At 39.3% G+C, this 11,813-nt stretch overlaps 1 protein-coding gene across 14 annotated transcripts in view; it reads left to right on the top strand.

Annotated features, from left to right (window-relative positions):
• Positions 1-7,267, top strand: part of tcea3 (transcription elongation factor A (SII), 3) — a 32,481-nt gene extending 25,214 nt beyond the window's left edge. For 4 of the 14 annotated variants that reach the window (XM_088084073.1, XM_088084076.1, XM_088084071.1 and 1 more), the window contains 16 exons: positions 5-193; positions 379-474; positions 569-631; positions 735-839; positions 978-1,046; positions 1,756-1,815; positions 2,005-2,076; positions 2,192-2,260; positions 2,361-2,423; positions 2,508-2,582; positions 4,604-4,764; positions 4,951-5,006; positions 5,536-5,691; positions 5,811-5,957; positions 6,708-6,779; positions 6,869-7,267. In XM_088084073.1, coding sequence (XP_087940199.1) covers positions 5-193; positions 379-474; positions 569-631; positions 735-839; positions 978-1,046; positions 1,756-1,815; positions 2,005-2,076; positions 2,192-2,260; positions 2,361-2,423; positions 2,508-2,582; positions 4,604-4,764; positions 4,951-5,006; positions 5,536-5,691; positions 5,811-5,957; positions 6,708-6,779; positions 6,869-6,877 — 1,462 coding nt within the window. In that variant the 3' untranslated portion in view covers positions 6,878-7,267. The remainder of the gene's footprint in view (positions 1-4; positions 194-378; positions 475-568; positions 632-734; positions 840-977; positions 1,047-1,755; positions 1,816-2,004; positions 2,077-2,191; positions 2,261-2,360; positions 2,424-2,507; positions 2,583-4,603; positions 4,765-4,950; positions 5,007-5,535; positions 5,692-5,810; positions 5,958-6,707; positions 6,780-6,868) is intronic. The other 10 variants (XM_088084072.1, XM_088084074.1, XM_088084075.1 and 7 more) reach the window with 10 other exon arrangements.
• Positions 7,268-11,813: the final 4,546 nt, after the last annotated feature.

Genomic DNA, 11,813 nt, shown 5'->3' on the forward strand with positions numbered 1-11,813 from the left:
TCAGGAGAGGAGTGTTGGACAGCAGTATTCTGTATCCCACCCGCTTCCCCTCTCCCCCTCGACCTGTTCGGCCTCCTCTCCTGATCAGACGCCCCTCTGTGGACGTGAAAAAAGACAGGTCAGGACTGTTACATTGCCTGAACTGTAGAGCACGGTGGACTGAAATGTTACTGCATGGCATAACCGTCTCTGAGTGAGTCATATGTACTGACATTTGTTTCTACACTTTTATGACTAAACTCGTGGCCTAACAGGATACCTGCCATGCATGTTGCATGCTGGGATGGGTCAGTTAAGTGTGCCTTCATTAAAAGGATATTGTATTTAGCTTGAACAGCATTGGGAGCTCTGATCTGTACTGTTGTGACATCTGTTCAGGAAGGACGATAAACACTCCCGACATCCCCGTCCTCATGCTCCTCAACCCACCTCTCCGCCGGCAAAACGACCTTCACTGGAAGGAAAGAAAGAGAGGTCAGGCATGCTTTGGTGCATGTTTGAGTGAATTTAGTGCAGAAACATGTAAGATTGTTGTGGAAACTCAAAAAAATATTGATTTTTACATCAGGAAAGTTCCATCACACTCACATCCATCGGTTACTCCTCCTCACCTTCTTCCTCCACCACCCAGGTCAGCGTCTGCATGCCCACTGCATTGCCTCACATTCATATCTGCCTCATAATATCCACTTTCATCATGAAGCAGATAAGCTCAGGGATGTTTTCTCATTTAGAAAGGAGCCTCCAGATCCCAATGCTCCTCTTCCTCCACTTCCTCTTCACCTCCACCCCCCGCCTCCTCCGCCGAAGCGTCCCTCACTGGACGGGAAAAAAGAGAGGTCGGGATCAGATGAGTTCACATTACAGGCTGCATGTAGTCACTGCCTCGAAGTGTCTCTGAGGATTATTTTGGAAAAAAGACATGTAATTTAATTTGGAGTTCACTCTGCGTTGAATCCTTGTGTCGTTTGCCACAGCAGGAAGGAATCATCAGACTCTAAACCTCCTCCACAGAAGAAGATGTCAGATCATGTGAAGAAAGACAGGTCCGAGATCTGGGAATTATTCTGTCTCACATTCATTCTTGAGTAACGTCAGACTGTGATCTCTGTTTCTGCTTTGTTTTAGACTAGATATTGACATTGCATAGTACATGACAGCAGGTGTGGAGTGGTGTAGAGTCACATGATGTGGACTCAAATCAGGCTCGAGTCATAAATTTGCAGACATAAGACTCAGTTTGACAAAATAAGAAAAGACTTTCATCTCGACTTGGACTTAAACAAAGACTTCTGCCTTGAAACTAGTGTTTCCCCTACGGTGTTAGATTGTATTATAAGAGTGGCATGGCTCCTTTAGAGACAGGGTCTTATATGTATGTGTGGGTGGTCCAGCAAGTGTGCAGGTAAGTGATTCGAGTGGCATTATGAGTGTTTTAGGACTTGAAACTTTTACTTGAAAAGTTTAGAGCTTGGGACTTGACTGTCTTGATTTGAGTCTTGAGTGAAAAGACTTGAGACTTACTTCTTACTTGCAAAACCATGACTTGGTCCCACCTCTGCGAGAGTAATGCAGTGTGTGGTGCTGTCATGAGAGTTGTATCAGCTTTTTCTTTTTGTGTGGCTACAAAGGTTATACTAAATAACATCATTTTCCACTGTTCCACTATTAATTATTATATTTATTATTATTAATATATGATATATAATATGAAGTAGAAGTTTTGTTGGTACAAAGACTGTTTTCTTTTCGCAGGAAAGACTCATTGGATAGCAAAGTGCCTAAAAAACACTCAGATGAAGCCAAGAGAGAAAGGTTGGCCAGTCATCAGTGTGAAGATTTTTGCTAGGCTTTGAATCATGGTGGCTGTGTGCTTTGACCTGAACCTCTTCAAACAGCTTTTGTTTGGTTTGGATTTTTAGTGCATGATGAGCTTTCATTTTTATACTTTTACTGTCTGCGAGTTGATTTGTTTGAGAATCAAACAAATATTTCTTTTTTCAGGAAAGATTCATCTGACACTAAACAGTCACCTCCCCAAAAGCCCCGTTTGGATGTCAAAAAAGAAAAACACAGGTGTGCAGGAGCAGGAAAATAATTTTTTGTGTACATTTGAATCCAAGCTGCTTCTTGTCCGACATAATATGTATTTATTGGTGTCAGTGTCACAACTATTTCTCCTTTGTTGCAGGAAGGACTCTGGCGACTCAAAGCCTGTCCAGCCTGTGAAACGTCAGTCAACTGACTCCAAACCTGACAGGTAGGCTTGGTATGCACTTTAATCTCCGTCGTGCTTGAAATGGAAATAAACATTGTGAGTAAATCCAGATTTACTGAAAGTATGACATTACGTACTGTAGACGAGAATCCACTGATTCAAAGAAAAGCAGCTCACCACCAGCAAAGAAGCTAACAGGTGAAAGGTAAATTACTTTTCTTTTATTGAAGTTTCACAGGTTCATTTCAATGCAAAACATATAGATGATGAAGTTGACTTTATATTATAGAAGAGAGTCTCACAGCTCCAAGACTTCTCAGCCTGGACTACTGCAGAGGAAGCCCTCCACTGAAAGCATGGAAAGGTATTTCAATGCAACTTTTTAAAGCAATATTTGGGCTATTGTAGGTTTATTACCATTTATGCTGATGATACTCATATGTATATTTATAATCAGTTCAGTTGCAGTTTTTCTTCAGCTCAGCTACAGAGAATTTAGCAGCTTTCAATTCATTTTTTTGGTTTTGCAGCCCACAACATTGCTGTTTGGTTCAGTCTCATAGCTCTCATCAGCCTTGTTTACAGCAGAAGCCCAGAAAACATTGAGGCATTGTATGACCGTTGTTTGAGCATCCAATCTAGATGTCAAACTAAGATTGAAATATACTGACATCCGAAACGTTACCTGGCCATCAGCTTAACAACCTTTATGGCTGGACAGTGTTTACTGGGAGGCTACCTCCCCAGCACCAAACAACAGACAACTTTTGTAATCAATTGCTGAACACACTGGAGCATTGAGCAGCCTACAATTCAGATATTTCACCCAGGAATTGGTGGAGACCAAAAACAGAGCTAAAACACAGGGAACATCAGTCTTACATTCTGCAATACAAATCCACATAGATGCTACTGTTGCATCTGCTGAATGTGTAAACTGGAATACCTTGAAAATCAAACATTTTTCAGGTTGTTGATAAATTTTTAAAACTTTTTTGTCCTTTGGCAATTGTTTACCATAATAATTTTAGCCATTAATTAATAATTGGTTAATTTTAGGCCCTGCTTGCATGTGTGCTTCATTTACAAATTTGCACAGTTCTTTGCAACAGATGGCTGTGGAGAAAACAATTTCATCCTTAAAAAATCAAAATGAGTGCTTGAAAAAGAACTTGAAAGTCCTTACATTTAACCTGGCCCCTGTCTGTACAAATTTAACCAAAACTTCTTAAGGTCCTAAGAAAAGTCTTTGTCTGATTCATGATATGTTCTTCGACCCCAGAATTGTTCGTACCTTTGTTCTTAATACAATAAATCCCAAGTCCTTGGAAGGTGGAAGTGCATGTCAGTTGATCTTAATTTGCATTGGCAAATGCTCTGCAAATTTCTATAAAAGGGCACAAGACTGTAGGACCATGTGCACACATAAAGACTAGAGAAGAGGCAAAGTTGAAAGAAACGTAAGTATAATGAGGGTGGAGCACTGGACTCCAAAACTCTTATGCAGAAAATGAACACCAAAGAGTTGTCATATTTAATAGTGCCAGGAATGAATATGCAATCAGACAAAAAGGTCCATGAGATGTTAAAAATACATGTTAATCAACCACCTGACCTGCAAACCACAAACTTTGCTCATTACAGTAGCACAACTGTCAGGACTGAGGACTAAGAAGAGCACCACAGAGCACTCAGAGCTGTGAGTGTGTGCAATTAGAAAGAGACAGAGAGAGGGAGAGAGAAGGTGGTACTTGATGCAAAATTTCTGCAAGTTAGTAATAACTTAATTGGAATGCTGCTTTGTCACTTTTTGTCCTGCCCGCTTGATGGCATGATTCCCATTAACGGAACTGATGGAATTGAAGTGAAAGTGTAGAGTTTATTTTAAAAGACAATAATGCTTTTTGTAAAATAATGAAAATAGTTCTAAAAAATGCTATATATTAAAAAAATTAATAAAATATATATCCTATGATACTATACAACTGTAGAGGTGAGGAAAATGCAATAGCCTATTGTTTTTCACAAACATGTCAGAAGAAAATGTGTGTAAGAGCGAGCTTCTGTGTGTATAGATTCTTTTCTTACAAAGAAGAACAAATCTCAAATCAGAAAACATTGGTGAATGTCAGACACTTCTTAAAAATAGCTGGGTGTTGGTTTTAATAAGAAATTTCCTCTTAAGAACAGTTGGTGAATGAGGCACAATATTCTTAAAAAGGTCAAAAAATAAATTCAGTGCTGCTCTAGAAAAAAGATCAACCCCAGGCTCAGACTGAAAAATGTTGACGCCTCTCCTTCCTGAGTTCAAGTCTGTCCAAATACACCAGATGTCTCGCTTCACACACTCTGCTCTGTTATGCTTTGATGTGTCCTTTTCTGCAGGAAGGGCAAAGCTGAAACTCCTAAAACTCCCACCACCCCGACCAGCCCCATGTCACCCAGCTTCAGTTCTGCCGGGGGTCCGCTGCCCCCTCACCTCGCCACCGGAGACTCCGTTAGAGACAAGTGCATTGAGATGCTGGCAGCTGCCCTGCGCACGGACAGTGAGGACAAGATAACACTTTATCACTGAGAGTACACACTACAGCAGCTAATGTGCTCTGAATATGCTGACAAAGTAACACATACAGAAACTGACTACAGATTAAAACTTTACCACATAAGGAGCAGACACAAATGTCACTGTTGTATGCAGATTAACTTTTTAACTTTTTTTTGGGCATTAACAGATGACTACAAGGATTTTGGAACCAACTGTGAGAGCATGGCGGCAGAGATTGAAGACCATATCCTTCCATTTAGTGAATTATTTGCTGTTGCGGTTGAGTCGACATTCCCTTATCCAGTGGTACTCCAAATGACATTATTACAAGGGATGCACGATAATATCGGCACAACGTCGGTATTGGCAGACATTGGCTTTAAAATGAAATATTGGTATCAGCCAACATTCAGATTTCTGCATATATGTTTGTGATATGATATTTATTTTTCAATTATTATTAATCAAGTAAACATGTACAAAACAACCCTAAGTTGAAGTATTTTTCTTATTTTGCACAATGAATGAACATCACATACACTGAAGAGCATTGTATTTTATGTCTCCATCTGCTGGTGGATCATCACAATAACAGTATGCATAATATGTTAATTCCACTATAAATGAGACTTGATGATAACAAAAATTAGGTAGTGAAAATTAGATCTATCGATATTGGTAATCGCTGATATATATCGGCATATCTGACATCAGTAAAAAGCCATATTGTGCATCCGTAATTATTACTACTCCCCTTGACTTAACGTTCGCACATATCTACCAGGAGACAAAGGCCACTGATATGAAATATAAAAACCGAGTACGCAGCCGGATCAGCAACCTAAAGGACCCAAAAAACCCCGGGCTTCGCAGAAATGTACTCGCAGGAAGCATTGACTTGAGCCGCATCGCCAGCATGTCTGCGGAGGTACAAAATGCTTCAACTGCACACTAAACCACCAATGAACTCTTTAAATGATGCTCAGATTTGTCTTCATGCTTATATAATCCTCTGCTCTATTTTGTCACCTCTCTTTCATAATGTAGGAGATGGCCAGCGATGAGCTGAAACAGCTGAGGAACGTTCTCACCCAGGAGGCCATCAGGGAGCACCAGATGGCCAAAACTGGTGGCACCACCACGGACCTGCTGCAGTGCGGCAAGTGCAAGAAGAAGAACTGCACCTACAATCAGGTAAACACACACTGTGCATCAACATGTCAACACACACGCACAAACATACTTTTTAACACATGCACCGCCTCACATTAAGATGTTTTAGCTGTAATGGGACTTTTAGAGGCAGAGAAAGGGGTGTGTGTGTGTGTGTGTGTGTGTATGAGAGAGAAAGAATTGTGCCGTTTTTATCGTGCAGCTTAGGTTTGATGTGGAGTTACAACAGAACAAAATGAATCATTAAAGAAAGAAAGTGAAGTATGTTTAAATCTAATTTATATAAGAAGTACAATGTTTACCTTAAAATTGTAAAAAAAAATTTATATCAACAATCCCTGCCAAATATCCATTCATCACTAATTTCATCATGATAAAATTCAAAATAGAGGAAAGATTTCCTTTGTAGAACAGTATGAGTCCCCTGGCCTTTGTAGCGTTTTTTCCCACTGTGATATTTTGTTTGTATGTGCAGTTATGGGAAGCCAGTGGATGTAGTCAGTATTTCTTTCTTTGTCCGAGGTAAAAGCAAAACAAAAAGCAAACAGCAATTTTTGTCAATTTAGTGTTATCATCTATCAAAAGAGACAGCTTAGCTTAGTTCATTGAGAGTGAAGTAATACTCCTAAATTAAGCAAGTAGGTGTAAGTGATTGTTTCAGTTCTATCCAGTTCTCCACAGTGTGTCAGCGCTCCTCCGCACTGTGATGTATGTGTTTACAGCTCACAAAAGCTCCTGAATGTGTGTGTGTGTGTTTGTGTGTGTTTTTAGGTGCAGACACGCAGTGCTGATGAGCCAATGACCACATTTGTTCTGTGTAATGAGTGCGGAAACCGCTGGAAGGTAAGTTTCTCCCTGGCCTTTGTTTCAATAGCTCATATCTTAAGTTCTTATAATAAAAAAAACCCGACCTTTTTGTTTTTAAATTTCAGTTCTGCTGATGCCTTCCGGGTGAAACCACGTTTTTTTCTGAGCATATTGAACTGCATTATTTTCTATAATGGGAGGGGAGGGAGTTTATAAATTATTGCAGCAAGTGATTTAAACAGATAAAAGTGTTCTTACAATTTTTACTTGACATTATGAGATTTGTATGCATGTGCCAACGTAGTAATCAGGGTTTGCTTTATGCTGAATTGAAGACTGAGCACAAATGTCAGTTTGAAGACTGTTAACACATCAGTAATGATCATCGTGCTGTCATGGAGGAAAGACCAGTTAATATGCTGCATCATATTACAACTGTTAACTTTGTATATATCTAACAAAACTGCATAAATAATCTGTATGAGGCTTTCTAAACTCACATTTAGTAAAAAATTTTGACAATCTCTCTTACTCAGTCACTTTCATACATCATAATGACCATCATCAAAATCTTGTGGCACACAGACTTTACTGTTCGCTTTTAAGTATGGTCTAGACCAGTGATACTCAACTTGTGGCTACAACACCCAGGATAGGATGCCAGGTGGTTTGCCAACCATTTCTAATTCACAATGATAAACAAAAAGATTCACACTTTTTTTTTATGCCTCTGTGCCATTGATAGCGTGACCGGAGGTGTTATGTTTTCAGGTCATCCGTCCTGTTCTCATGAACGCGATATCTCAAGAATGCCTTGAGGGATTTTTTATCAAATTTGGCACAACTGTCCACTTGGACTATAAAATGAACTGATTAGATTTTGGTGGTGAAAGGACATGGTCACTGCTGCTTTCAAAACATGTTTTTAGCCAAAACTCTAGAATTCATACACTAATTATGACAAAATTCCACAGAAAAGTTTATAAGGATATAATGATAAGGTGATGGCATAAATCCAAAAAGTCAAAGGTAAACTTCACTGGATAATCATCTTTTATGTAAAAACCCATTTCTGGCCATTATTCAGCCTCATATTTCAAAAACAGAAGGGGAGACATTTGGTCAGATACAGAAATGATGACACTAATCTTGGGTGTTCACCTTGAAACAGTACTGATTGTAAAGATCTTCTGTGCTGCCGAGGGGAAGATGTGTGAGAAGCATCCATGTTTTCACAGACAGGGATGTAAACTGTAATTGTACCTTGACCAGTGTGCGTAGGCGTACGACTGTGTGGTGGTAATTTTACTTGTACTTTGAATATAAATAAGGTACCAGAGTTCATAAAAATGCTAATAAAAATATAGCTTGTTTATCACAAAACAGTGACAGGGGAGGATCCCCCGACAGAGATCCAGGCTGAGCCTTGAATGTCCTCAAATCCTAGAAGAACCCCTGAATACACCTACACTGCACAGGACTGCAATTTGTTTATTATCTGGCCCCTGGCCTCTTGACATTTTGCAAAAGTGGCCCCTGGGCATAACAAGTTGAGCATCCCTGACTTAGATGCATATTTTTTTATTTTATTTGGGCATAACTTAGGTTGACTTAAGTTTTTAGATTTCAGTATCTAGTTTAGTGTAGAAAGTGAAATGAAAAAAGAAATAAAAGAAATAAAAATCCTCATTGTGCATTACATCTGCATTGTACTAATCCTCCAAGGGATACAAGTTTAAAACATATGATTTGCATGATAATAATTGTGAAAATTCATTGCACAGATTAAAATTAATTAATAGTAAATGTTTTTAATGTAAATGGTGCAAACGTTAGCTGGAAGGATTTTCTGTTGCACCACTGAAAACAAACTGTAGATGGCAACAATTCATCAGAACTGAAACCGGCAGTATTAACTCCCACAATTGAATTTTGCTCTCTTCAGGTTACCGACCACAAACAAATTACACTATACTGTGTTTGTTAGAACCAGTCCAGCTGGCTGGTAAAGCGACAGGGAAGTGCTACTGAAGACTAACATGACAATATTAAAGCCATTCAACATTAACAAACCTTTTTCCTGAACATTACTGAATTTGATATATTTAGGAGAAATATGTTTGTGCCTTGAGCAATGTGCAAATAATACTCCATCATCCTGTGTTTCTCTGGACATTATAATGCATGCAGTAGCCTGCATTCAGTAAATAAATACAATGTTTAGTGGTAATGTGAGACTGTGAACGTTATGAAGAGGATAAGCTTCCCAGCCGCCCTCTGGCTGAGTATCCACCATCTGGTTTCCTGTGAGTTGAAACCACATTCATTTACTTCTTCTGCATCATTTCCACCATTATACATTCTCTGTTGACGTGCATGCAGAGCTCAGAAAGCATCAACACAAACTGTGTTATTCTACATTTGTGCATTGGGTTTTATAATCATCACCCCTTATTCAGCCTTGAATCTAAAATGAAAAATACCACCTTAAATTCAGCTAGACAAGAGTATCAAGAATAAAACCACACAGCAAAATGCACTGGCTTAACTGGCACTTCAGTACTTACACAAGTAAGTAAAAATGAATAACTTTCTTGTGGCAACAATTTGTTAATAGATGCTGCAACTTAACTCCGCATATTGTTTCCCTTGGTAGCAGCTGTTCTGCTCTGTGACCTCTGTGTCCCCAACAGTTGGTGAGAAGAAAATCAAAGCTGCTGAAACAGTAACACTCTGCTTAGTAGACCCCGACTGAAAAATGCTCTCAAATAATGGCAACATGCCCATTTTAAAGAATATTTAGGGTCATGGCAAATTTTCTTTTAAACGTTTGCATGTTTTCAGATTTTATTAATAGCCCTTGTAGCCTTATTTTTCCATAGCCTTATCAGCCTTATTTTCAAACAATGGCTAACTTTACATGCATGCTAATATTCCACCATTATTCCGAATACAACAATTTAGATTTTAAGAGTATTCTTTTGGACATGTACACAGCACAATCGCATTTGTACTGCAGTATCTGACACACAGCCTCTTGCTAGTTTACTCTCAGCTCTGTGTGTTGTCATTGTTGCACAAAAAAACAACTCTTCAACAGTTCGCACAACTGCGGTAGAGATGCATATGCATGCCTCCCTGAAAAAGAAGCCTGCCTCTCTGGTTGAAAGATAAAAGGTTTTGGATATTCGCAAAAACTGCAAAGCTTCAAGAATGTGATGTAAGGAACAAGAGAGGAAGGCTATATTTGCATGGTCAAACTAGTCTGGCCATTGGAGAAAACTAAGAAAATATCTGATTTTAATGCAACGATAGATGGTGGTTTCACTTTTCCATATTTTGATGTGATAAACATATTAGGGTGGCTTAATTGGAGTATGCATGGCTGCATGTAAGTGGGGATGTTAGCGGAATATTTATTTTCATTAGCCATGTAGCTTATTAGCGGTGTAACGATCCATCGCTCTGTGTTGATATTTCGATTAAATGAGCAACGATCATGTATCATCATTGATCATTGATGCAAATAAAAAAACAATCTTGCAGAGTGGTGCACAGAGAACAACCTACTGCTCAACATCAGTAAAACCAAGTAGCGGATAGGTGATTTTAGAAAGGAGGCAAAGACACACACCCTTGTCTACATCAGTGGAGCTGAGGTGGAGCAGGCAAACAGCTATAGGTTCCTTGGAACTGCTATCACTGAGAACCTGTCTTGGCCATCACACATCACCACCCAACTTAAAAAAGCAAAGAAAAGGCTCTACTTCCTATGGAAACTTAAGGAGGCTAAATTCCAGAGCAAGATCCCGGTTAACTTTTACAGAGGAGCAATAGAAAGCATACTGATTGGAAACATCACAAACTGGCGTGGTTCATGCTCGCCCCAGGACAAGAAGGCTCTACAGCGGATGATTAAAACTGACCAGAACATCACTGGTTCCCATCTACAGAGCATCAGTGACCTCTGTGAAGTGAGGTGTCTGCACAGAGCCCACAGTCTGGTCCCCCCGCTGCCATCTGGAAAAAGATACAGAAGTATCTGCTGCTAAACCCCCTGACTGTGAGACTCCTCAACTCCTCCGTTGACGCCAATATTTCCTTCTTCTTAAGCCACGTTTAAGAAAAATGACAAGTAAATCTACCTTGTAAGTGTAAACAACGATTCATATCATCCTCTTTCAAGCCTTATTTTGAAAGTCTGTGTCACCGTCGGACAGCTTTCGGCAGATGATGGCGAGCAGCCCAGAGAAAGGTGATGAGGATATATTAGTTATTTACTTGGAAATAAATCATCAGTGTGGAAATATGTTGTTTTCGGAGAAACTGCATGTCAACAGATAGCACACGTAAACAAAAGCCGTACTGAGTAAACACCACATACCTGCCGGGCCACTTGACTGACTTCTTGCTAACCTTACCTTAGCTCCTCTGTTTTGGCAATGTTGACTGAAAAAACTTGCTTGTCAGACTGAAAGTCATCCGTGTTGTTTTGACGGGAGGTGCAGGGACTTACACCAGCGGTGAGTAAGTCAGTGCATAAATAAATAAATATATAAAATTGTATGGTGAAGAAACCAGTGATGTACACCCCTGTAGCTTGGTAGGAATAATTTCTTTTTCAAAATGAGGGTGAAAACTGGAATATGTAGTGCATGTAAACATGGCACTGATGATACACAACACATCTACTTTTGTGCCAATGTTGGACTTCAAAGCTTAGAGGCAATTAAATCAATCTGATGGGGTTACTGCAATGAGAGGTGACATTTCGAAGACCTTGACCTTTAGTTTACTACCAGTCAAAGAACAAAAACAAGTCTGCAAATCTGTGAAACCTACATTAAAATGGGCTCTGGACTCATAAAAACTCATGTATGCAGATGGTCTGTTCATTCTGTTACTTTGTCAAATTCCATCTTTACAAAACTGTCTGCAAAATGTTGGCATGTGGAATTGAGTATCAAGTTTGACTCTGGCATAAAAGAATTATTTAGATGATCATTATGTTATTGTACTAAATCACGAGGATTTCTAGTTAAATATGCAGATTCTCTAAAAGTGTTGTTG

Source organism: Plectropomus leopardus, chromosome 11, assembly GCF_026936395.1.
Source record: "Plectropomus leopardus strain MGB_pleo_1.0 chromosome 11, ASM2693639v1, whole genome shotgun sequence".
NCBI classification, from domain to species: Eukaryota; Metazoa; Chordata; class Actinopteri; order Perciformes; family Serranidae; genus Plectropomus; species Plectropomus leopardus.